At 44.9% G+C, this 27,501-nt stretch overlaps 1 protein-coding gene across 2 annotated transcripts; it reads right to left on the bottom strand.

Moving 5' to 3' along the window:
- Positions 1-11,215: 11,215 nt before the first annotated feature.
- Tmem183a (transmembrane protein 183A) lies at positions 11,216-26,422 on the bottom strand. 2 transcript variants are annotated; one of them, XM_036202411.1, is made up of 8 exons: positions 26,173-26,422; positions 25,950-26,039; positions 24,815-24,982; positions 21,566-21,725; positions 20,613-20,793; positions 17,959-18,039; positions 14,328-14,483; positions 11,216-11,960 (listed from the first exon to the last, which is right to left on the bottom strand). In XM_036202411.1, exons 1-8 carry the CDS (start codon positions 26,279-26,281, stop codon positions 11,775-11,777), a joined length of 1,131 nt encoding a protein of 376 aa, XP_036058304.1. In that variant the 5' UTR covers positions 26,282-26,422; the 3' UTR covers positions 11,216-11,774. The 2 variants fall into 2 exon arrangements, with proteins under 2 accessions (XP_036058304.1, XP_036058305.1); XM_036202412.1 differs by having other exon boundaries at positions 21,566-21,722.
- Between the last annotated feature and the right edge of the window lie 1,079 nt (positions 26,423-27,501).

Here is a 27,501-nt window from a genome sequence, read left to right as displayed (position 1 = left end):
CACCACCATCTGGCTCTGTCCTTCTTTCTCAGCCAGAGCTTCTCCTCCTTCTCTCTTCATCAAGACCTTGCCTGGCCTGCCTCTTCTAATGAACCTGGATTGTCCAATCTCATCCCACACTTCATCCATGGAGCCTTAGCTGATCCACTCCCAAAGGGGAGGGCTGCCCCTTAGAGACCTATACTTTTGGGTGTTTATTTGTTTGTTTGTTTGTTTGTTTGTTTGTTTTTCCAGACAGGGTTTCTCTGTGTAGCTTTGGAGCCTGTCCTAGAACTCCAGAATAACCTCGAACTCACAGAGATCCAACTGCCTCTGCCTCTTGAGTGCTGGGATTAAAGGCATACGCCACAACTGCCTGGCTGAAGACCTATACTTATACCTCCTTCTGGCACTGGCCTTCCTTTACATCATCACTCTGTAGACCCTACATAAGAAGCCTAGGCAGGGGTTGAGGATTTAGCTCAGTGGTAGAGCGCTTGCCTAGCAAGTGCAAGGCCCTGGGTTCGATTCTCAGCTAAAAAAAAAAAAAAAAAAAAAAAAGAACCCTAGGCAGTTTTGGAAGCTCTAACAGCAAGCCTTCATGGGAAAGAAACTGAACACACTTGTGGATAATTGGAGGGATTTCTAGAAGTTCATTCCTGATAGACTTCAAGGAACTCCAAGGAGGAAATCCTGGCCCAGAATTATGGTCATTGACCTCACCCTCTGAAAGTTACAGTCTTCCAGCACCCTGGAGCCACTCCTTTCTTAAAAGGCAGACTCTGGAGCTGGGAAGATACTTACTGTCTCCAAGCTTCAGTCTCCCTCTCTGAGATGGAAGTGATAGCTAGCAGCCCCCACTTCAGACAGCTGTCAGAGAATTACAGGTCACCATCCCGGAAAGGTGGACACCATTTCCTAGCCATACAAACTCTGTGTTAACTCTCAGCACCAAAGGCTCCTGGGGCCCTCAAGGATGAGCCCACCAGAAAATCTATCTGATTTCAGGAAGCCATTCCCAGAGAATTAAAGTCTGGGACAAGGTTTACTTGGGAGTTGCTAGCGGTCTGACATAAACTCTTCAGACGTGTCCAGTCCTCGGCACCTCCTACAAGACCAGCAGGGAATTCTTGCCTCTGCATTTCTGCTGTCTAAGTCTGACAAAGAAAGGACACAATACACAACACTTCAGGGATCCCACAGGTTGTCAAGAGGCTCACGGGAGACAAATGGCCAAGAAGGGGTTCTGAAAGGGTATCAAATGTGATCAGAGTACAAGTTGGCACCAGATGCCAGCCTTAGCACTCAGCCCTCCCTAATACCTGGCACATTCAGGTGGGCACAGGAGGAGGCCCTGGCTGACCCAACAGGCTCCCCTAGGCCAGAATCTCTGAAGTCCAACTTTCTAGCTACTCCCTAAGAAGACAGCTATGGGTCAGTTCTTCCCAAGATAGTCCAATTCACCTGTGAGCACACAATGTCCTGTCCAATCTACGCCCTTCTTGACAGTGAAGGGGGGTACTTCAAACAACCACACCGGGGCACTGGTAGAAACCAGTTCTACCCCGGGCACACCTGTCAGCTTAGTCCCTCCTGTGGGACACTCAGTTCCAGTGATCACGACTCTCTCTAACTGCAGAGGTGGTAAACCTGACTTTCCGACAGTGCTTCCGAGGGCAGGCATGGTGGAAGTGGTGTGACCAACTTGGAGGGCTCTAAACTCGCTTTTATTTCTTTGTTTAAATTCCATCTGTTGTACGTGTGCATATGTGAGGCCTGGTGAGTACCTGCCATAGCGTGCATATGGAGGTCAAGGGAAACTCTCAGGAGTCAGGTCTCTCCTTCCACTGTGGGGTCTGGGGTTCAATCTCGGGCTGTCAAATCTTCATGGAAGGCACCTTTAACCACTGTGCCACCTCAACAGCCCACAAGCCCTTTATTCTTACTTCAATCTCATTGATTACAAACCTGTCCTTTTGCGGGACACTTGATCAAGGTTCCATTTGTATTAAAGGGATGTTAGTCTAAAACCTGATTTGACAATTCCTGGTTTAAGGACTGCCTATTAAGATACAAGATACAATCCTCCTGTTTTGCTAAAATAAAGTTTCAACCAGAGAACTGGAACATCAATGCAACAGAACAATAGACCTGGGACAGTCACAAAGTTAACACTGGGGTCTGTCAACCATTTTCCACACTCCAGGTATCTCATAGAGATGGTATATCACCCAAGCCAAGACATAAGGCAGCAGCACTGAACACAACCTTCAGCTTCTCCATCTCATCACGAGGACAGTCATTCTAGGCATCTCCTACTAATCAGAGTCATCTGTTGAAACAAGCGTTCTCAAATAGTTTTCAAAAGAAGAAACAAAGCACCGGGTATGGTATATTTGGAAAATAAAAATCTCTCAAAGCCAGGGATCTGTGTGGGACAAATGTTCAACAGGGTTCTCTGGCAAGGGAAAAAAAATAAATGCTCAGAAGTCACTGCATTAGTGAGTCAGTCTTAAGATTAAGGGGTTATCACATTGCAACAAACAGTCCTGGTCAGAGTGTGACAGGTGTTAGGGGGAAGCATCAGGATACAGAACCACTGAGAAATGCAAGCATTGTAAAGGGGCGTGTGTGTGTGTGTGTGTGTGTGTGTGTGTGTGTGTGTGTGTGGTGTGTGTGTGTGTGTGTATGTGTGTGTATGGTGTGTGTGTGTATGTGTGTGTATGTGTGTGTATGTGTGTGTGTGTGGTGTATGTGTGTATATGGTATGTGTGTATATGTGTGTGTATGTGTGTGTATGGTGTGTGTGTGTATGTGTGTGTATGTGTGTGTGTGTATGGTGTGTGTGTGTGTATGGTGTGTGTGTATGTGTGTGTGTGTGTGTGTGTATGTATGGTGTGTGTGTGTATGTGTGTATGTGTGTATGTGTGTGTGTGTATGGTGTATGTGTGTGTATGGTGTGTGTGTGTGTATGTGTGTGTGTATGTGTGTGTGTATGGTGTATGTGTGTGTGTATGGTGTGTGTGTGTGTATGGTGTGTGTGTGTATGTGTGTATGCATGTGTGTGTATGTGTGTGTGTATGGTGTGTGTGTATGTGTGTATGTGTGTGTGTGTGTGTGTGTGTGTGTGTATGTGTAAAAACAGCATGTGTACAAGTGTTTATGAAACAGAGGATGAAGGGGTCATGTGTCTCTGTGAAGTCAAATATGTGAGCATGTAGTCCTGAGAATGCTTGGTATATATGTGTAGCCATGGGAGAATTAGGAAGAGGAGAAGAATGGAGTAAGAGTATGGTCATGAAACTAGGCATGGTGGTACACACCTTTACTCCCAGTGCTCAGGAGGCAGAGGCAGGCAGACCGCTGTGAGTTCAAGGCCAGCCTGTTCTAAAGAGCGAATTCCAGGACAGCCAGGGCTGTTACACAAAGAAACTCTGTCTCGAGGGAGGAAAAAGAAAGAAAGAGAGTATGGTCATGACAATCAGGGCCTGAGTGTGTGCATGAAAGCCAGTGCATGTATAAACATTTCATAAACATAAACAATGAGTCATAGATATGTGTGGTTATAATTATGGGTCAAGCTCATGACTACACGTGATGGTGTGTGAGCATGTGCACAGTCACAAGAATGAGTGTGTGTGGTAAGGACAGGCATATGCATGTAGGAGGTAAGAAGTCTTGTATATTCCTAAAAGCACAGTGGGACCATGAAAGCTCATGTGTATGTGTGTGATCATGAAAGTGCACTGTTGGTCATGAAAGAGTCTAAGTGAACCTATGTGAGAATGTCTGAGAGAGAGAGGAGAGAGGGATGGGGATGAAAAAATAACAACTCTCTTTGTTCCCAGTATTCTGCCCTCATAGGGCCAAAAGATTTCAGCATACTGCCCTAGTCTTGTGTGAGCTGAGATCACAAGAATAGGCCCAAGCCTCCCTTCGATTACCTCACTCTACTAGGGATGCACTGCAGGGTCTCCCAGCACAGGTCTCCATGTCCATGAGAGAAGGCTGGGTTCACCCCAGGTCATCCCTCAGAATGTCAATTAGCACGGAGCAGCCCAACCCAATCTCAGACAGCCAGGCTTCCCAACTGTCCACTCTCAGCCCTGCTCTTCTAAGCCGAAATGGAAAAGTGTTCTTCCAAAGCAACCACCATGGTCAATTGTACCTCTCACCTCTGCCCAACCACCACCACCCCACCTACCTGTAGCTGCACATTCCCCCTCCTGTGTGCCCTTCACATCTTCTTACTTAGGAATAAGGAGCTCAGTATCACACGAGGGGACTCTCATTATTCTGTGGAAGTTTTTCTAAAAGTTAATGGAAACCTATTTCCCCTCTGAAAAGACAACTGTCTTTTCATGGCCATGGAGGCTCATCAGATATGCACAGAACTGCACATCTGCAACTCTAGCACTCGAGTATGGGGGCAGAAATAAAGTCAAGGTCATCCTCAACTATGCAGCAAGTTTGAGGCCAGCTTGTGCTACATGAAATGCTATTGAGCACACATGCATTCCTAATTTATGAGACTTGAACTCATTGGCTGGGCAAGACAGCAACAAAAGCCTCTAAATACAAACTAACTACTTCATCTGACAATTAAAAAGTTATTTCAAAGCTGGGCACAGTGGCACACACCAGCACATACCAGCACTCAGGAGACAGATCGGGTGGATCTCTGTGAGTTTGAGGCTAGCCTGGTCTAAATAGTGAGGTCCAGGACAGCCAGAGCCATGTAGATAAGCCTTGTCATAAATAAATAAATAAGTATGTATGTATGTATGTATGTATGCATGCATACATACATTTCAGGAGGATGGAGAGATAGCTCAGTGGTTAAAAACATTGGCTGCTCTTCCAGAGAACCCAGGGTTTGAGTCCCAGCATCCACATGTGGCTAACAACTAACTGTCTCTAACTCCAGCTCTGGTGGATCCAGTGTCTTCTGCTTCCACAGGCACCAGGGACACACCTGGCACATAGTCATACTTACAAGCAAAGCACCCATACACATTAAATTTAAAAAATTAAAACTTTTAAAAAGTATTTGAGTGCTTTTTTCAATTGCCATACAATAACATGTCATATAGTTCTATAATTAATAAAATATGTATATATAAGATGCACTAAATCTATACATTTGTTGTATCATTCAAGGTCATACACCTAAACCTAAATACTCTGCTTTATGACAGATTTAAGGATTTCCATGTTATCTATTGCCAGTTCCCCCAGTGGAATGTAACACTACATCCAGCACTTCTCTGCTGCAAGTTAAATAAATATCCTAATTTCAAGGAGGCCCTGCTTCATAGAACCCAGGGGACCAGAAGACCAAGGACTTCAATTCAATTCAATACTCACTCAAAGAGTACTGTTTCAGATGGAGAAAACTTGTAAGATATAGCACAGGCTTCTTGGGAGAATATCTGTACAGAGCTATCTCTGGTCTAGCCTGGGGTCAGCACTAAGCGCCACCTGGAATAGGAACAACTGAAGCTCTCAGAGGACGTGACCCTAAGCCTGGGCCTCTCAGTCCCCAACTGAAAGGCACGCAGTTGCCCTGTGCTAGAGCTGACTTCTCCTGGGAGAGCAGAAAATACCTGAAGGAAGCCCCCATGCTATACAGCACCTCAGCCCATCTGCAATGTGAGTACCAACCCAGGCAGCAATCACGTTTGTGTGGTGAGGCAGCAGCCAGGAGTGGACAGAAGGAAAGTCCTTAGTGCCTGCCAGCCTCAAGTCTCACATAACCCTCCTTTAGATTCCCTTGCCCTACCACTGTCTCCTCCGCCAGCTCTACCTCACTGACATCCTCAGCTCCCTAAGGCCCCTTCCCACCCCAGCAATACAGCCCCACCACTGTCTCCTCCGCCAGCTCTACCTCACTGACATCCTCAGCTCCCTAAGGCCACTTCCCACCCCAGCAATACACAGCCCTTCTCAAACTGCAGAATTCAGACGGGTCGTGGTCCTGGGTCCTTAGCGTAGGACCACAGCCCCTCACTCCCAGTGTCCTTCTGTCTGTTGGTCACCCAAAGTGCCACACTCCTGTAAGCCAGCATCGGATGCCCTCCAGAGCTAATTATAGGTCAGTGAGCTAGCAGGCCAGGGGGGTGGGGGTAGGGGACAGATGGCGACTTATGTGGTTGCAATACACATTTGTCTCTCCCTCTGACCCCACTCCCCGCTCCTCCATTTCTTCCAGTTCCTTATGTGGGACCCAGACTCTGTGGCAGATTTTTCTCTCTCAGTCTTTCATACTCCTCATTTCCAGCACACACATTTGCACAAACACACCATGCATGTGTACACACACACACACACACACACACACAACCTCTCTATACTGCTCAGTCAGCACAGCACACCTTGTTCATAGAGCAAATCCTCTACCAACTTTATACAATACAGCTCTTTGAGGCCCAGGGGAGAGTATTTCTGGCAAAACAAGGCCTCAGCTAACTTCCCTATCCCTTAAAGTCCCTTTAGCACCCAGCTCCCTGGCCCTCCTGACCCTTCACCCTTACCTCATCACCATCCCAGCCCAGCTACCCATCTTCTCCCCTGCTCTAGCCTTACTATCCTCAGAGGCTCAGAAAGGTCCCACAGCAAACCTCATAACTCTTTCCAAGGCTAAGATTTCAACCATCAACTCCGAGGAGAAACCAAGAGCCTGCCTGCCCCTACTCTGCCCCTCCATCCCTCCTTTACAAGCCAGCTGCTGGGGCAGAGCTCATATACTGACATCATGACATGCTCAGCAGCACAGACCCGAACACCTCCAGATGAGAACTCCCCTCACAGCAGTCTCCCATACCCACTCATTTTCCAGAGATGGGGTCTCCTACTACACAGTGTCTAAGGCTACCACAGCCCTGATAACCAATGTGCTATCCCTCATCTCATTACTTTGAGACATCATTCATTTCGGGAAGCCTCCTCAGATCTTAGCACAAAAATCTAAGAAAAGAGCCAATGAAAATCATTCAAGCTGTCATTTTTACTGAAGACTGTACAGCCAGTTAACCGTGATGGGGATTCTGTGGGTTGGAATCCAGTTGGGGTGTTTTGGTTGTTGGTTTTTTTTTCCAGTGAACTAGCAATGTAACTAAATTGTATATAGGAGAGGTGGTGCCTACTCGAACCTACTTCAGGTACCATTTATCTGCTCCATGGCCCTAAACTGCTTTTAGATGACCAAGCAGCAAGCATGGTGTCTGGCACATAGTAGGTGCCCAATAACTGTTTACTCAATATTGAACAAAGTACCAAATGTCAATCCCGACAACTCTGGAAAGGACTGCAGGAAGTCCCTGAAACCTGGCTCCTGGAGGAGCCTCCTCAAGCTCACACCAGGGGGGAATCGTCAGGCTAAGCATAGCCCCTTAACCACTTGCTATCCGAGAACAAGTACTGAGCTGCCTCAACTCTCCTCCTCTCCAACACATCTCTCTTCAAAGGTGACATCAGCACCTAGTGGCACTTAGTCCTAGATCCCTCCTCCTTCTCAAAGAAACCACCTACAACACATTTCCAAGTCCTCCAGCCCGACCTCCCTTCTTACCCACCATAAAACCCTCAACATCCGTGCTGGAAAATACCCCTACTGTGTTCACGAACCGGCCCCTCACCCCCACCCCACACCAGTTCAGGAATCTCTATTACGAACGTCTTTTCCTGTTGCGCCCACCCTCATCCCCACCCCCACCAGGCCTCAGGCTGGCCATTCCTTCCACCCCACCTCCCCAGCACTGCGGAGATGGGGGGCATCTCTGATATGGCCTGACACCCTGACAGTTCCAGGAATGCAGAGCTGACGATAGTAACCAAGGGCGTAAAGAGGCACGCGGGAAGGATGAAGACCCCTGGGAAGAACCAAGACCTCAGCCTCTCACAAGCGCTCGCCCAAAGGAGCAGAGTTGGCCCCCAAGCCCAGAGGCGCTTTTGCTCTGACTCCTGGAGAGGATGTGGGGGCGCAGTCCACACGGCTGCCCCCTCCCAGGAAGCCGATGGAGCTGAGGGCGAACTCTACACCCTCCCTGCAAAACGGGCATCGTCCCCCATCCTCATCCCCAAGGGCACAGGGCACAGCAAAGACGAGGGGCGACGAAACCCGCGCCCCGCAGAGACACATCCAGACCAGAAGAGGCTGTTTCCCAAGGCGCACTAACAGAGACTCCTCCTCAAACTGTGCAGGGGAGCTGGAGCTGGGGAAAGGGGATCCTTCCCCGCGGAGTGGGCTGTGGGCGCTCACCTGCGAGGAATCTCCGAAGGCCCAGCGGCAGCAGGGCGCCGCCCCCGACCTCGGCAGCGCCAGGCGTCCTAGAGGCAAGCGCTCAAAGGTAGCTGCAGCCTCCGCCGCCCAGTACCCGGCCTCTAGGACCCGCCCCCTTCCTCCGCGGATACCCCGGCCCCACCCCCAAGGGCGGGGCCTGGCCGCCTCTCCCGAGGCCACGCCCCCCACACCCGGGCGCTCCCTAGACCCGGTTCACACGTGACAAGGGCGCTGCTTTGATGCTGTGCGCCATCTTGGTTGGGTCTGAGGGCAGGACCAGCATTTAATCTGGTAGGTGTTTAGGCCTTAGGACATGGAATGCAGAGTGCATCCTAACTGCTTCTACCCTCCTGGAACTCACCTTCCCAAGTCTAACCTGTTCCCTAAATGGCCAGTCGTCTGTCACCTTTCACACCTGTTCTCTCCCACACATTTTTAAATGGAGAAACTGGAAACCCTTATATCCTTATACTCTTACATAGTGATAGACTTCAGTAAAGTATGACTTGCTTTTAAGCATGTGACTGTCCTAACACTGTTACTATAAAATGAAGTGTTTGTCTATGATACATACATCCTATGAAAACATGCTCATATGCCAAAATTCTGACAAATTCTAGCTAAACCTATTTTCCTGAATTGCTCCCTTTCCCTGCCCCCGTGGCTATTACTGTATCTTTCCCATCTGGTTTGTTAAGTTTCATTACAGTGCCTACTCAAATCCTTTACAAATACCCCATAAACACTGTTGTAAGTGTGAAAAACTGGTTGTGAGGTTTTTGGGTTTCTTCTTTTTTGGTTTTTTGAGATAGGGTTTCTGTGTAGCCCTGGCTGTCCTGGAACTCACTCTGTAGACCAGGCTGGCCCCAACTGAGATCCACCTGTCTGTGTCTCTGCCTCTCAAGTGCTGGGCTTAAAGGTGTGAGCCACCACTGCCCAGTATCGAATACTGTTCTAGTCATGCAATGTGCAGTTACAGCTCTATGCACATCCTGTAACAGCAGAGTCCTGTAGAGACTATAGCTGAGGTCAGTTAACACAGCCTTTCATTCACTTTCTCCAAACACAGTCAACATAGTCTTTGCATCTTTAGAGAAAGGCAAGGGAATGTAATTCTGATGGGGGTTGGGAGAAGCTAAGTGTGTATTATTTTCTTACCCTCTGGGCAAGAACATATATACCATGTATTTTTTATGTATGTGTGTATATATACATATTTCAAGAAGTGAAAAGTACTAGTTTCTAAACCTAGAGTCTACAAAGTTCCAGTTGGTCTCCAGTTGGTCTAGTGCTTACCAAAAGGCAATTCTTTTGAGACTCTCCAGATCCCTTCATTAACAAAGCATGAATAATGCCAGAAAAGGCAACTCAGCCAATGCTGTGGAAGACTGAAGCCATGGTAACCATGAAGAATCACTTTACCAAGTGTTGGCAATGTGTTAAGAACACAGCAGAGGCAGTAACTTCAAAGGCAGAATATAGTATCTATCATCATACCAAGGAATTTGGCATAAAAACTCAGAAGTTGAGCCAGAAAACAATTATTAAGCCACATTTATTTCACCCCTTAATCTAAATGGGAGACACACACCCTCAAGGACAACGTCCCCCAGCTCTGGGGCATCGTTGTTCAGGGAACTCCAAACTGTGCTTCTTCTACTTCAAAGAGACAACTTTTGATTGCAGAGATCTGTGGAGGGCTCACTGTCCTTGGGTTTCTTGCTTTTGTTAATTTAGTACCCAAATTCTGGTTGTCGGTTATGTTGGGGTTTGGTTTTTTGTTTTTTGTTTTTTTGGTTGTTTTTTTTTTTTTTAACTGACCCAGTCTCACTTTCTGTTCAACAACATTAGTATTCCTCTGAGTGTGGGGTAAGGCTAGCAGTCAGCAGCAGTATTAACAGATGCTTCTCAAGAATCTTCTTTAAATAGCATGGGGTAACGAGAGTGATAAAAACCAATATACTAACTTAGCAGTTTAGCTCACAACAGTATCTACCTCACAATATTTTTCAGTTTAAAGAATATTGTCTTTGTCCTGTCTGGTGACTCACACTTGTAATCCCAACACTCCAGGTGGCTAAAGAAAGAGGATTAAGTTCAAGGCCAGCCTGGGCTAGCTACACAGCAAGACCTGTCTCAAGAAGACTCCTTTTTGTGGGGCAGGGAGGCTGGACTGTGGTGCTAGGGGCTAGACTCAAGATCTGAGTATAAGAATACTGTCTTACTGCCTACCTCTTGCCACATCCAGGGGGAGAGGAAACAACAAAGGTTGCTTCTTAGCAAAAGAATAAACAAAAAGCCCACCCATGATCCTTTTCTCAGAGCATACCAGTGACAGTAAGAACTTTGACCAAAGGAGGGTGTCAATGTTTCTGTATGGACAGAAGACCAGGCTCATGAAAGTACACAGGATGATTTTAAAAAAAAGAAAAACAAAGGTTGCAAAGTACAGGACAGGGCAGAGAAAAGCCACTATATTGCTTCGAGTTTAAGGCTGGTTTCAACATGCAATGCATTTTTTGAAAATGACCTTTAGCATATCATAAAGGCTTTCTAACAAACATCACAATTCTCCCTATACTCTTTTGTTTTACCTTTCAGTTAATGAATGTCTATCTGAAAGATTCCAACTAACTCATTCTTTTACTTTTTTATTTATCACATCTGCCTACTCCTTTTTACCACTATATACCACAAAAAAAAAAAAAAAAAAAAAAAAAAAAGACTGGCCTTTGAAGTTGTGGTATGGCAAAAGACATGGTCAGAATCCTAGCTCTGCATGTACCAGCAGCAGTTCTGGCCTTGGGTAAGTCAATGATTCAGCTTCTCACATAGAATGGGAAGACACAAGGATTAGAGACACAATGTATAAAGTTCTTAGAACAGTACCAGGGGCACATAATCATTACCATCACTGTCAGTCTCATGCAATAAGACAAAAACCCAAACACAAAATCAGCAAAACAATCAATACTCATGTAATAAATATCCAAAAAGCATTTTTTTTAAAGATGCACAAGTCAATCTCGTAAGATTCTGACAACCCTGTCACCTGCTTTATTTCTGGAGAAGGGTAAAGGGAAAAGAAAAAAATATTCACTTGAATTTGAGGAGCAGCAACAATGGAGCAACCACTTTAAACCTCTGGGTTCCTCTGATCCATAGGGAAAACTTCCTTGCTTGAACAGGCAGAGTTTAATTTCTCCCTAGCACAAGATCAACCATTTTTGTTGAGATCAAAGAATAAACAAACTCAACAGCACCAATTGGGGTTTAACACAGAATATGAGGCCAGGTTTCTCCTTTCAAATATGCAAAGTTTACATTAAAATGTGTATAAATCATAGCTGGTTTTCCTCTTGATTCAACCTTTCCACCTCCTGTAATAGGAGCCCCAGGAACCCAAACAGCATGTGCATCACTAATCAGATATACAATCCAGCTGCCCCTCCACACAGAATCTGATTACTAACGGACTAGACTGGAAGCCGTCCCAAGGGATGGGAAGCAGTAACTATGCTCTCAGGGAGAATGGATACTGCGGATGCCACCAGTCAAAGAGCCGAACACTGTGTACTGGGTCCAGGACGACTTGCACACCCTGTTCACTGCGCAGATTCTGACCACCACGGACAGGAGAATCTTGGAACACCAATCTCACTCGGTGATGCCGCATGTCTGTACTCACATTAATAGTAAACTACAAGAGAAAGGCACATTCAGCGTTTAAGTTAAATTTAAATGTGTGTAATATTTAATTTAACCTTGGTTTCTTTGGGCTCTCCCTGACTGCTCTACACATAGCACACCTTAGCTCAGTCTCAAGGTTCATCTCTTAAGTTATGGTACCAATACATTTGTAAAGACATAAAAGGTTCAGGGTGATTTTTATAAGGGTTTTTATGCTTTATGTATCTAACATGTTAAAGGGCCTTACAGATAAATAACTTAAGATCAATGCACACACTCTATCACAAAAGCCATTTAATTGTGTTATACATGTAGAATAAAGATGGAATTCTGATAAGATACTGATGAACAAGTCAAACATGAAACTTAATACATGAAACCTAAGCCTGACCCCATGTTTTTGTAAAATAAACCAAAAAAACCTCCAAGTATTTATATGTAGACTTATACAGAATTAGTATGACATATATGGAATGGATTAACATGAAAGGAGAAGTGCCTATGATAAAAACAGTATTATGACACAGTTTCAACTGCAGAAAATTAACTGCAAGAGGGCATATACTTGAACATATCAACAGACACACTTGAGAAACCCAGATACCAGATGTAAGGCAAAGAATAACCAGACTACAACCCACAGCTCCAGAGAAGCCAGGAAAGGAGGACCCTACAAGGGATGCATGGGTCACCTTGAGAAGGAAAAGCAGAGGAGATCTCCATGAGTAAACTGGGGATGAGGGGGACAATACAGGGGAGGGGATGAGGGATGACATGAGGGAACGGGATGGTCGAGGGGGAAGGGACGGAGTAGGAGAGCAATGAAAGAGAGATCTGGATAGAGGAAGACATCATGGGGTAAGGGAGAAACCTGGAGCTAGGGGAATCTCCAGGAACCCTTAAGGACAACCTCAGACTAGACTACTAGCAATAGTGATGAGGGTGTCTGAACTGGCCTACCCTGGTAATCAAATTGGTGAATACCCTGTCATCATAGAGCCTTCATCCAGTAACTGATAGAAGCAGATGCAGAGATCCACAGCCAAGAGATGGAAGAGGGATTATATTAGCAAGGTGGGGAAGGGGTGTGTGAAGATCAGGATGGGGAAATCTACAGACAACTGAACCAAGTTCAAAGGAACTCACAAACTTTAGACCGACAGCTATGGAACCTGCATGGGACCAGACTAAACCCTCTGCATACAGGAGACAGTTGTGCAGCTAGGTCTATTTGAGGGGCCCCAGCAATGTGATCAGAATCTATCCCTGGTGCATAAGCTGGCTTTCTGGATTCCATTACCTATGATCAGACACCTTGCTCACCCTTGATGCAGCAGGGAGGGGCTTGGACCTGCCTCAACTGAATGTACCAGGCTTAGATGACCCCCCCCCATGGGAGAATTTACCCTGTTGGAGAAGAGGATGAGGGGGGAGGAAAGTGGAGGGGAGGTGGAGGGGAGTGGAAAAAGGGATGAAAGGGGGGATCTGTGATTGGTAAATGTAAAATGAATAAAAAAATTACCAAAAAAAAAAAAAAAAAAAAAAAAGGAAACAGTTCCCAGAAGGTTAACTGTAGTTATAGGAGAGTGGCAGATTGAGTCAACTCTACTTTCTCAATAAATTTATCCATTATTTAAATTCTTCATGACATATTATCTATCATTAAAAAATTAAGCTTTTTCATCACAGAGAGGAACTCCACACATCTCTGAACATAAGCCTAAGACACACAGAGGACAAATGGCAAAGAACATGAACTTTCTGGCTGCCTATCCAAGTAAGTATTATTAAAACATACAAAGTATAAGCTCCAGGCACATATATTATTTACTCCTCTAACTACTGGCCACGTTCTAAAGAATCAGAGCATCACACAAGGACAGAGCCAGTTCTCCTCTAGTTTAATATTCCATTATGGAAGCACATGAATGCCCAAAGTCCTGACAGTACTCATGTGTGTGTTTTCCACTGTTCCCTTCAGGACACCATTTCTCAACCATTAATGATCACTGCACATACAGGAAGATGTGAAAGCCTTCCTTTTCTTAAAGAGGAGACAGGCAAAACATCCTCAGATATAATTACCTTCTCCCCATATCTGTCTGTCTGTCTAATATGCAAATCTGATTTCAGACTTTGTTTTGTTTTTATCTGGGAAGTGTTTGTTTTGTTTTGTTTTTTCTTTTGTGTTTTATTTTGGCTTTGGTGTGTGTGCAGTCAGTTGATGGGGGAGAAGAGGTGCAGCCATGTATTATTCTGGTTTTAATCTTGGGCTTTATTATTCTTCAGAGATTTCTTCTTAATAGTTAAATCTACAAATCCTTTTTCAAACTACAGATACAATGAGAATCTATAGCGGAGCTGAATCCCCACTTACCAAGGTAAATATCATCCCCATGACAATAGGAATAAAGATGAAATTGAGGGTGGTAACCTGCAGCAGGCAGCAGTCCTGGTCAGGGTTGGTATGAACATCCTCATATTGAATGGGTGGTTGCAACCGTTCTGTACACTTGCTCTTTAATCTAGGGGACTAGGGAGGACTAAGTGTTAATTGAATGGTTCAAAGGAAAGATGTATGCTCTGTAATGCTGTGGAGGAAAATCCAACAGGTGAACTAAAGTGAATAAGATAAAGTTTGCTGTCATCTCCGCTTTGCATTCATACTGGTTTCTATGCAGAGATCAAAGACAATCTACCTGTTAAGAAAAGGGAAAGAGCATGCTTAGATTAGTAAACACAGCAATGGGTTTGTAGTTCATTTAGATGATATTTCCACCGTCAGACAAGAAGAGGCTCTAGCAGCCACTCTCCAATGCTTGAAAGACTGCAAATTCCATGTGATCTGTCAGGCTTCAAAGAGTATCTGCTGCAGTAAAGGGACAGATGTAGAATCGACCTCCAAATTCCAGGAATCATGGAGCAGGATTCAGCAGTCTTGGGACTAAAAGAGCTCTCAGCATTCCACTTCCTGCAGTAACTCTAGTCTCCTGTCCCATTTCTCCATGCTGGGCTTCCCTTAGTGGAGAGAGGTGTCTAATTGACATCCAAACTGCGAGTTCCTTACAAAGACATGGAGTCAAATTTCTTCACAAGAACTATGTTTTTAAAAATGAATAAATAGGAAAGTATGATGCCTGACTTTAGTTAAAAACTTTGTGGGGCTAGCAAGATGGCTCCTCAGCAGTGAAAGTGCTGCCTTGCCTATCATCAAGAGAAGGATAAGTAGTCAGGCTGTGGTGGCACACACCTTCACTCAGAGACAGAGGCAGGCAGACCTCTGAGTTCAAAGCCAGCCTGGTCTACAGAGTGAGTTCCAGGACAGCTAAGGCTACAAAGAGAAACCAGCTGAACCATCTCACTAGCCCAACTATCTTAAATGTTTGACCAAAAGGGTATGTAAATAATTTCAGTACATTACTAAAATGTTCCCCCTTTTCCTAACTTTTAAATATTTATACATATAAAAAGCTCACTCAACCACTGAATATTTTGCCATGATTTACCTTCCTTCCTTCCTCTCATTTTGTTTTTTGTTTGTTTTTTAAATTATAATTACACATGCCTTTAATCCCAGTACTCAGGAGGCTTGGTCATCAGGGAGTAGCACTCACTACTTGGGAGGGATTAGGAGGTGTGGCTTTATTGAAGTAGGTATGGCCTTGTTGGAGGAAGTGAGTCACTGGGTGTGGCAGTTTGAATGTAAATGACCCCATAATTTCATAGGGAGTGGACTATTAGGAGGTGTGGCCTTGCTGGAGGAAGTATGTCACTGTGGGGGTGGCTTTGAAGTTTCCTATGCTCAGAATACTGTCCAGTGTGTTAGTTGACTTCCTGCTGCCTGCAAGATGTAGCACTCTGAGCTCTAGCACAGAATCTGCCTGTATATCATGATGCTCCCCATCAAGATGATAATGGACTGAACTTCTGAAACTGTAAGTGAGCCACCCCAATTACATATTTCCTTTATGAGTTGCCGTGGTCATGATGTCTCTTCACAGCAATAAATCCCTAAGGCACTGGGGGTGGGCTTTGAGGTTTCAAAAGCCCAAGCCAGGCTTAGTGTCTCTCTCTTCCTACTGCCTGAGACCCAGATGTAGAACTCAACTACTTCTCCAGCATTATGTTTGTCTACATGCTACCATGCTTCCCATCATAATGATAATAGATTAAACCTCTGAAGTTGTAAGCAAGTCCCAATTAAATGCTTTCTTTTATAAGAATTGCCAATGTCATGGCGTCTCTTCATAGCAATAGAACACTGACTAAGATACTATGCATATTTAATATTCCTTAGCTGCCCACAAAGGGTGGATGAAGGTAGGGGTGGGATGCATGAGGGTAGATGTATGTGCAAGTGCATGTGGAAGCCAGTGAGCTCCAGCATTCTGCCCATTTCCACCTGCCCAGCACTGGGCTTACGGAAGCATACCACCACATCAGTTTTTACATGAGTTTTGGGTAGCCAAAATCAGATCCTCATGCTTGTGACAAGTGTTTTATCTACAGAGCCATAGCTACATTTACACACACACACACACACACACACACACACACACACACACACACACACACACACACCTTTTATAGCTCTGTTCTCTGATCTGGGAATCTGTCAAGGTTTATCTTAGGTAACAACCCAAAGTTGTTATTCTTTCTTTTCCTCCAATATAAAATAGTTCCCACCAGGCATGGTGGTGAACACTTTAATCCCAATACTCAAGAAGAGGCAGGTGGATCTCTGTGAATTAGAAGCCAGCCTTGACTATAAAGAGAGTTCCAGGACAGCCAGGGTTACACAGACAAACCCTGTCTCAAGTAACCGAAAATAAAAGAGTTCCCTCAAATTTATTTTGAAATTTAATCTACTGTCATATAAGAAATGGAGCCTTTAGAAGGCGATGATGTCATAAGGACTCCTCTCTTATGAATGAGATAAAGACTCTTATTAAAAATCCCACGGAGGTTGGGTATTTAGTTCAGTAGTAGAGTGCTTGCCTAGCAAGCGCAAGGCCCTGGGTTCTATCCTCAGCTCCACAAAAAAAAAAAGAAAGAAAATCCCAGTAATTGGGAGGCAGAAGCAGGTGGATCTCCGTGAGTTCCAGGCCAGTCTGGTCTACAGAGTGAGTTCTACAACAGCTAAGGCTACACAGAAGAAACCCTGTCTCAAAAAAAAAAAAAAAAAGGGTAGGAGGGCTTTAAAATGGATTCAGGCCCTTTCAGCCTTCCACCTCAGCTATGTAAGAACATACAAAGTACAATAAGGCACCATCTTGAAAACAGAAGGACCAGAGCCTCATCATAGAACATGCAAGTACCTTACTTAATCCTGGATGTCCTGGCCTCCAGAACTATGGGGAAATTAATTTCTATTCTTCATAACTAAGCCAATCTCTGGTACTTTGTTATGGCAGCACAAAGGGTTAAGACATGGTAAAACTCATGAAATAAGGTATCTGAAGGGATGCAGCGATGTCTCAGCAGCTCTGAGCTCTTGCCATTCTTGAAAGGGACTCAGGTTTGGCTCCCAGTACTCACAAGGAGACTAACAACCACCCATAACTCCAATTCCAGGGAATCTGACCCCTTCTTCTGGCCAACACCAGTACCAGGCATACACAGTGCAATGGATCCATGCAGGCAAAACACCCACTAGACAAGTCAGACATGGTGGCATGCCTGTAATCTGAGCACATGAGAAACGGAAGCAGGCAGATCCCTCTAGTTACATGGCCAAGTTTCAGTAGATACATAGACTGTGTCTTAAAAAAAAAAAAAAAAAAAACCCTCATACAAAATAAAAAACTTAATTTTAAGTGGGTATGGATAGTGGTTTGAACACGAGTATAGTGCCCTAAAAAGGCCAGAAGAGGGCATCAGATGACCTAGGACTTAAATCCTCTATAAATGCAGTACTCTCTCTTACCCTCTGAGCCATCTAGCCCTAATAAACAGTCTTAAAAAAAATAAATTTATAAAAATATACAGACAAAAAGAAGAATACATGCCTGTTTTTTGAACTTGAAGTTGAACTCCCACATTGGTTCTTGTCTGTTCCCAACAATCTTTCTGCACCAGAAAAGTAAGCACTGTTAAAAAAAAAAAAAGCAAAAATAAACTATGGGAATGACATTAAAACATATTATTAAGTAACAAAAAAAAAAAAAAAAATGAGTAAGCAGCAAAACTATCTGTGACAGGTCTAAAGCCAACTGCAGCTGCGATGCGGAGGACTTGCTGGTGTGCAGACCCGACCTGACACTGGTGCACCCTGAAGACAGACATAGTGCTATCACAAAGGAAAAGAGGGACCAATACAAGTCAACCTCAGAGGCTTGCGAAGATCAACCCTACATTCTCCTCTTTAAAGACAGAAATATGTATCGACAGTGCGGGGCATTTTCTCTGATTCAGCAGCCACTGCTCTTCGTTAAAATATAAAGGCAGCAAGTAGCCACCAGGCAAGATGGTTAACAAGGCCACAAAGCAGGCAAGGAGGGCTAGCCCTATAACAGGAACAAGCCACTCAGGACCTTCTGGAAACAGACAGCTGTTATGGGAACCAATGAGCTAAGCTGAATTCAGTCTAAAGCAAGCCCCTCAATGAAGTCAGGCTATAGCTAGGGTTAAGCACAAGAAGTGAAGTACCTCCCAGGGGTAAGGGATGGGTCGTCCGCCGTGCCAGCTGTCCTGCCTTCAGACATGCCCTGTACGTCCTGCTGCTCCATCAAAAATAATGGGCTTGGCTTTTAGGGGAAAACACTTCGGCTGCCATCACAACGGCTCCAGTGTCCCACACAAGCTATGCTACTGAAAAGAGAGAGAGGATCAAATACAAAAAGATGGCGTCCAGGAAATGGGACAACTTCCTTTAGGCATGCTAGCAACTGAGTGCCATGCAGTTACAGGCACATAAGTGGTGAGGCCATGCACCAGGCATCTGCCACTACAAGACCCACATCCTCTTCAGAGGATCTCTACCAAAACAAAGATCACTACCTGGAATAGGACCCACATCCTCTTCAGAGGATCTCTTACCAAGACAAAGAGGCTGCCAGGCAGCCCATGCTCACTACCTGGAGTAGGACCCACATCCTCTTCAGAGGATCTCTACCAAGACAAAGAGGCTGCCAGGCAGCCTGTGCTCACTACCTGGAGTAGGACCCACATCCTCTTCAGAGGATCTCTACCAAGACAAAGAGGTTGCCAAGGTGCCCGTGCTCACTACCTGGAGTGAGAGCTTACTCTTCCACCCACTCTGGCTTCATAATCTATTTAAACCAACAAAAAGACACAGTAATAGGAATGTAAAAAGATATGAGCATTTCAGAATTTACGCAGTAACCCTTGCAGTGTGCACTGGAGCCGCTAAGATGTGTCAAGCATGAGGAGTTTGCCCAGTCAAAGCTGCCCTGTTCCATACCTGGCATGGTTAACTCTGTAACGATCACCACCCTCCTTGTAGTTAATCGGATAGGAGTAAATGCTTCTAGGGAGGAAGACACTGCAAACTGAGATGGGATACTGTCCACTCACATTACAAGCAGAAGCAGCTTCGGGGTGAAACCCTACTCACGCAGCACACACCTCCTGCCCTAAATCCATCAGCTAGCATTCTATTAAACAGACTTAGGTCCTGATGACCTCCACTGCTAAGTGTTGCAGAGGGGATCTTGGTTACCTTAAATCAATAGTCCCTTTTACTTCCTGGAATCTACATGACCTTAGAGCTCAACTAGGAGAGAAGAATCATACACCGTCTATGAGCATAAAGGCAAAGTACAAGAGAACAGGAAGTGCTATAGAATGGACTAGAGTGGGTAGAGTTGTAATAATTACCTACAAATTCAAAAGATAAGAAAATTACACAATAGCAGTTGAGTAAGACAAGGGCTAAGGCATCAACTTGCCTAAATAACCAAGACTACATTCATCTGGCTTGGTAAAGGTGTTCACCAGGGAGGAGAAATGGCCCAAGGACTAATAGACCTACTTATTATTCAGGATTCCAGAAATGTGAATACAGTGTAGGAATGTAAACTATGCAGAGAATCCTAAGATAAAAGCAGACTAAAACATAGGAAGATTTGGGCATCCTAAGATCCATGAATTGGAGTACCTTATAGTCCCTGAGACAAATCACCACGGGGCCTGGCAAGAGCCTGGCACAGGGCTTCCCAAGTAAAGACATCTATACCAGAAGCCTTAAAGGAAGTCAAGAATGAAGTGGAATCTCAGATGCCAAGATTACTTTAGAAACAGACATCGGTTGAGCTGCTCATGCTACCGGAGTCATGACTAAGCACTTTTGTGAAAACTGTAGTGTATACCCACCATTCAAGTTCTACGCCTCCTAGCCCAAACTACCATTCTATCTACACTGGTCAAATAAATTAAAAATAAGTACATAAAAAGAAGTTCAAGAGACCAAGAAATACACTAGAAGCAAAAGAAAGCTTTAAAGAAAGGATAGCATAAACCAGCCTAGAACAGCAAAAATGTGTTGGGAGAAATCAAACTTCTGAATCCTACAAGTTTACATTAGCCCCCTAATGGGTTGGGACCAACAGCCCTCCCCATCAAGAAGCTGCATACAAGCCACTGGAAAAGGCCCACCATACAAGAGTCCATTAGCCACACCCCAACAGCAATTTTCACTTACTTTGGAATTCTTTAGTGTGCTGGGAGTGCTTTCCGGAATGGCTGGATTCTTGGAGATTCGAGCAGCAAATGGTTCATACATATGGTACAGAGATCGGATCACACATGCCCGGAGACAGCGCAGCTTCTCCATGGACTCTGGTCGCAGCCGCAAAGGCAAAGAAGCATCCAGCGTGTAGTGCCTGAAACATGACACATGACTCCTACCAAAATGTAACTGTCTCTCCTGCTCTTACTCAGTCCCCCGGGACTCCTGGTGTCATGTGAACTGTGTTCCAGTATTCCACGGCTGGGTACTAGCTTGCCTAGTTCTCACAAACACCGTCACCATCTCCTTAAACTATTGATGGCTTTTGCTTCTTCATCTTGTAACCTTGTAGTTCTCTACCTTTTTTGGTTTAAATGTGGATTATTTCAGGCTCTACAAAATTACAAGCCTCCTAATTGATGATAGTGTAATATACTTTAGTTGCTCAAAGACAACTTGTCCTGGAGAAGAGCCACTGGGTTCCCTGTCAGACATCTCAGCAAATTCTCTATTCCCTGCTAACATAGCATCCATCCTCACCACAGCTCTACAGTTTACAAAGTCCACTACAGCTCTGTACTCCACATTAAAATCTAGCACTTCTTCTGACAGTACAGAGGAAGGAGGGGGAAAAATCTAAGTTCTTTCTGGGGCCTGAAGCAATACTGTTTAAAAAACAAACAAACAAAAAAAACAAAAAACCACCCAGACACTAGCTGGGGTAAGGTGGCAGCCATTGGCAAGACAAGCACCTTCGACAGTCGGTACCATAAGATTCAGAGCAGTATCAAGAAGTCCAAAGCTCGGGTCACACCCAGGCACAGGGTAAAGAAAGGGAAGAGAGCTCATGGTCTCGGGCACAGCTCCGATCACACACAGCAATGCCGTCAGCCAGAGGAAGCGCTGGCACTACTGTGTGCTCGCACCTGCGGTACAGCCTGGTCCAGAAGGCAGCAGTGCAAGTGACAGTCCAAGCGTTCTTACAAATCAGGGAGAAATTCACAATGTCCTCAGGACGGATGTAGGAAGCCAGCAACAGCCAGATATCCATAGGATACTCTTCTCCTCCAGCCCCATCCAGGTCTTCTGGAACAGAAAAGGAACACTAGTCTGTTCTACTATTACACATCTACCTGAAGATACTCTTCAATTCTCTCACAGCTTGTACATTTAAGAAAAGGCTTTTAAACAGGTCCAAGGAAGCCCCTCAGGCTGATGGCTTCTGATCATTCTAGCTGCTAAAATCTTCTATTAATGTTCTTAAAGCCTTTGTTGTGTGTTTGTGCATGTGTGTATACATTTTCGTGTGTGGACACGTGTGTGTGTGTGAAGGACAGAGGTTGATGCCCAGCATGTCCTTCCAATTACATTTCTACCTCATTGTTTGAGACAAGGTCTCTCATTGAACCTGGAGCTCACCAACCAGGTAAATAGGCTGGTTAGCAAACCCCAGGAATCCTATCTCTGCTCAGCACTGCTGGGGCCACACACCCACACTGCCAGACTTGTCTTTTTACATGAGTGCTGGGGATCAGAACTCATGCCCTCAAGGTATGTGCACCAAGTGCTTTAAAACCGTAAGTTTTTAAAGTTCCTTGGTGTACATTTTAACAATCAACTCCAATAATTCCTCAACAGAAATGAAGAAAATATTATTTGGTTTTTTGTTTTTTGTTTTTTGTTTTTTGTTTTTTTTGAGACAAGGTTTCTTTGTGTAACCCTGGCTGTCCTGAAACTGGGCTGGCCTTGAACTCACAGAGATCCACCTGCCTCTGCCTCCCAAGTGTTGAGATTAAAGGCGTGCGCCACCATCACCTGGTGAAGAAACCATTAAGCCCATTGTAGATTAAAAAGACACTGGGGCTGAAGAGATAGCTCAAAAATGAAGAGCACTTACTGTTCATCTTAGAGTTTCTACTGCTGTGGTAAATAAACACCATGACCAAAAGCACCATGAAGAGGAAGAGGTTATTTCCTCTTACAACTCTCAGGGTGCAGTCGACACTAAAGGAAGTCAGGGCAGAAAGTGAAAGAGAAGCCATGAAGAAGTGCTGTTCACTGCTTTGCTCTGCAGGGCTTGCTCAGCCTGCCTTTATTACATTTGAATTATTTATGCCACAGAATTGGGGGGACGGACAAGTGGCACAGCATGTGTGTTGAGGTCAGAGACAACTTGTGGGTGTCACTTCTCTCCTTCCTGATGCAATCCCAAGGACTGAACTCAGTCAGCGTGGGACAAGGACCTTTTCCAGCTGAGCCATTTCATCAGCCAGGACCATCTGACAGGGCAGCACCACTCATGGGGGGCCAGGCCTTCCCATACTAACCATCAATCAAGAAAACACGCCACAGGCTTGCCCACACGGCAATCTGGTAGGGACACTTTCTCAGCTGGGGTTCTCTCTTGCCAAATAACTGTACATTGTGTCACACTGACAGAAACAAACAAAACAAAACAAAAAAAGCACAACCAGGACACTGCTCTTTCAGGGGACCAGCAGGATATTAGCACCACATCAAGAAACTGACAATTGCCTGAAATTCCAGCTCCAAGAACATGACACCCATTCTGGCCTCCATGGGTTCCCATACAGACACAATTACTTAATACACACATAGACACACAGTTACAGACACACACACACACACACAGACACACACAGACACACACACACACTTTTATTTTAATGAAGGGGCTGGAGAGACAGCTCAGTAGTTAAGAACAGTTGCTACCCTTCCAGTTTGGTTCTCAGTGCCCATCAGGCCACTCATAACCACCTATAAATTCAGCTACAGGGAATCTAACTCTTCTGGTCTCTGCAAGCATGCATACACAACAAATATTCACACACACACACACACACACACACACACAATAAAAATAGTATTTTTTAAAGATACTACTTCACGTCCATTATAATTTCATAGGTAAAATAATAATAAGTGTTGGCAAGGATGTGGAGATATTACAATGTTCATATGCTATTGCTAGAAGTATCATATGATATGGCCATTTTGGTGACTCCTCAAAACTTAAACATAGAGTACCACACAATCCAAAAACTGCATGACTACTTACTACCCATTAGAAATGAAAGCATTTACCTACACAAAACTTATCCCTAAAGTTACTTCATAATGCAAAACAGCTAAACACAAGGCAATAAAAATGAACTGTTCGGCCAGGCAGTGGTGGCACGTGCCTTCAATCCCAGCACTCAAGAGGTAGAGAGGACGGCAGATCTCTGTGAGTTCAAGGCCAGCCTGGTCAACAGAGGGAGTTCCAAAACAGCCAGAGCTACATAAAGAAACCCTGTCTCAAAAAACAAACAAACAAAAAAGAATTGTCGGTACATACTGCATATGGATGAACCTTAAACACAAAAGCCATGTGAAAGGGAATCAGACCAAAAAGAGCATGCTGTGTCATTCCATTTGTATGGAGTGTCTACAACAGGCACATCTGCAGAGAACGAATCAGATCAGTGGGGACAGAAGCAGTGATGCTGTGTCATTCCATTTGTATGGAGTGTCTACAACAGGCACATCTGCAGAGAACGAATCAGATCAGTGGGGACAGAAGCAGTGATGCTGTGTCATTCCATTTGTATGGAGTGTCTACAACAGGCACATCTGCAGAGAACGAATCAGATAAGCAGTGATGCTAATGCTTTGGGAATTCTCTTTGGAGGGAGGGAAATGTTCTATCCTTAGCTCAAAGACAGGAGAACAACTGAGAAAGTAGTAAAATGACTCAATTATATACTTTAAAATACAAGTGATGAACACATATACATACTGACAAATTCATATTCAGTATCTTAAAAAAAACTTTAAAAATTTTAAAGCGTAAGTTAGAAAATTTCAAAAATGTACACACACATATGTATATAGACATAAGGAAATATGTGTATATAGAGATGTAAGAAAACACATGTATGTATGTATATACACGTGTGTATAAATACACACACACATATATCTATCTCTAGCAGAGTTAAGAAAGAGCAAAGTATAATAAAGGTAATTTGGGGATCCTGGGAAAGAGGGGTATCACTGACAATAACTAGTACAGTAGTAGTATTATCTATCACGTCTTAGACCTCCCCTTACATTGAAAAGAACAGCATCAATCACCACAGAACTTAGAATCCTCAGGAAAGCAAGCCCCATACCTTTGTGTCGCTTGCTTTTCTTTTTTCTGGAGACTGATCTTTCATGAGTGCTTTCCTCCTGAGCATCCATCTCATCACTGCTGTCCATGATGTCACACGACTCACCCACCCCAGAAAGAGCCTCCTCTGCAGGAACCTGGGAGGCTTCCAAGCCACAAAGAGATTTTACTAGGAAAAAACAAAGAAAGAATTAAATGCACCTGGTCCCATCCAAAAAAATACTTGGCCAATGTATCAGCAACCATGGAGGAAAGAGGCAATGCTTAAGAGTGCTGAGGACCTATAACAAAAGCTGAAACAAAACTGTAGCGTTTTAATAACCATAAAAACAAAAAAAAAAAAAAAAAAAAAAAAAAAAAAACTGGAAAATAACTGGCAAATTGTTGGCAACCTAAAGTTGCAGAAACTGACTCCTTCAGTTTCGGGGAAGGGTGCACAATTCACACACTGTGAGCCCTGCAGACAATAAATGCAAAAAGTCGTCTAGTCTCATGCACCTCAACTCTGAGGAGCAATGGCTTCAGAGAAACAAGATCCAATTTAAGCCTGTCCCTGCACTGGAGACATGTGACATAAAATACAAATCTAAGAGATCCAACTGCAAAGCTCTTGAAAGCAGGACGAAGGTGGCAAAAAATAATATGCCAAAGTAATGGATGCCAATTGCATGGTAAAAGATACATACATTACAAAAACAGAGACTGGTATCAAGAAGTGACAGTGGAAAGTAATGAGTGCCCAAAGTTGTGTGGAATTCTGTTGGTTTTGGGGCTGACTGTCCTTTCGAGACTATGTAGACTGCTGTGTAAACCAGGCTAGCCTTGAACTTACAGAGATTCACCTGTCTCTGCATCCCCAATGTTGAGATTAAAGGAATGCCTACCCCATCTGGTCACAAAGTTGTTTTTTAATTCAAAGAAGAAACAAAATATCTCAGTTCCAGAATCTGCAGATCTACACACACCCATCCCACCCCCAACATGAGAAAGCAAACAGTGAAAAGAGCAAACACGCTCGTGGCCAGATGCCCAAAGGGCTGCAAGAAAAACATCGGGGCAAAATTCTGGGAAAACACACCACCTAATGCTGTCTTAAGGGGGGGGGGGGGGGCATAAAAAGATCCACGAAAACCTACCTTCCTGCTGAACAGCGTTGGCCACGGCTTTCTTGACCCGTCCAGACCTCACAACCGCCGGATCCGAGTTGGCATAATCCGCCACGGTCACTGAAACAGAGCACAGCGCCAAGGCCTCCTCAGACTCCGGGCAAAGTCTCCCGGGCCGCTCCTGGTGGAGTCTTTCCCCGCCAGACGCGGCTGCCCAGCCCCCCTCCGCCACCCGGCCCCGCCCCTCGCCCACCTCGGCCCGAGCAGGCGTCGTGGGCCCGGAACTTGAGCCGCTTTCCTCTCTTGGGCATGGCGACAGTGTCTAGATGAGGCCCACTTAACTGGCCGGAGCCCCGGGCCATGTCTCGGCCCCGAGAGCCGGCTCCCGGAGCCGCGGAGCACTTCCACCCGGCTCCGCGGCCATCCCGCACCCAGGTCGGGGCTATCGCGATGATAAGCGAGGGCGCTGGGTCCCGTTGGCAGCCGATGGCCCTCTCGGGGAGCCAATCACCTCCAGGCCCAGGTATACGTCATCAGCCGGCGCCCCGGTTATAGCCCGGGCTGGGTTCCCTAAAGGTAGCAGGTGTTGAACAGGGCGTGTCCGTCCTCCGATTGGTGTTAATTAGAACCAATAGTTTACATCCTGGTCTCCCCCAGGTTATTCCTGCTAATGACCCACTTCAGGTACACTTCAGCGTCTAGATTGCGTATACATGGTTATCTTCGTTTTCTCTTTCCCACTCACGACAACTAACCTGAACGTAAATATCAAAGCTTTCGCTATAGTTTCGTTTACCAAAGCTTTAAAATTCTCCATCCTGACCTGTGGCTGTCGCCTGTAATACCAACACATAGCAGGAGGAGGGAAGATCAGAAGTTCAAGGTCGTCCTCAGTTCCTAGCGTGCAGGGCTACATGAGATTCTGTTTCGAAAATAAATAAGAAAATAAATGTCAGAATTCTCGAAGTAGAAGGGATTCTTAAAAGATTTTTACATCACTATCATCCAAGCAAATTCTAGAAGGATAAATGAAAAAAGAATATATTTCCTTTGTATTGAAAGAGGTGAGTTGTGTCTTTATCCTCCTAATTTCATTTCAGCTCCCAAAGTGTAACAGTCCCTGGCTTAAGAAATAGTCCTTTTGGGTTGGGGATTTAGCTTAGTGCTAGAGCGCTTGCCTAGCAAGCACAAGGCCCTGGATTCGATCCTCAGCTTAAAAAAAGGGGGGGGTGGGGGGAGGAAAGGAAAAGAAAAAGAAATAGTCCTTTTTCCGGGAGGCCTTTAATCCTGGCACTCTGGAAGCAGAGGCAGGTGGATCTGGTCTACAGAGTGAGTTCCAGGAGAGCCAGGACTACACAGAGAAACCCTGTCTCAGAAAAAACAAAACAGACAAAAAGACAGTCCTTTTGACCCACCCAACTGGCAAGATCCATCCAGAAAGTGTCCTCTAAGACACTTCAAAGAGGACTCCATTTTAATCTAATTAAATAGTACTGTGCACAGAAGTTCATTAAGAGCAAACCACTGGCTTTTTACCAGGATTATGAAACAGACTCTCACCAGGGGTCATGTATTAATGCTT

The sequence above is a fragment of the Onychomys torridus genome, chromosome 11 (assembly GCF_903995425.1).
Source record: "Onychomys torridus chromosome 11, mOncTor1.1, whole genome shotgun sequence".
Classification (NCBI taxonomy): domain Eukaryota; kingdom Metazoa; phylum Chordata; class Mammalia; order Rodentia; family Cricetidae; genus Onychomys; species Onychomys torridus.
The sequence above is the reverse complement of the archived record's forward strand: the minus strand, read 5'-3'. Positions and strand labels throughout refer to the sequence as shown.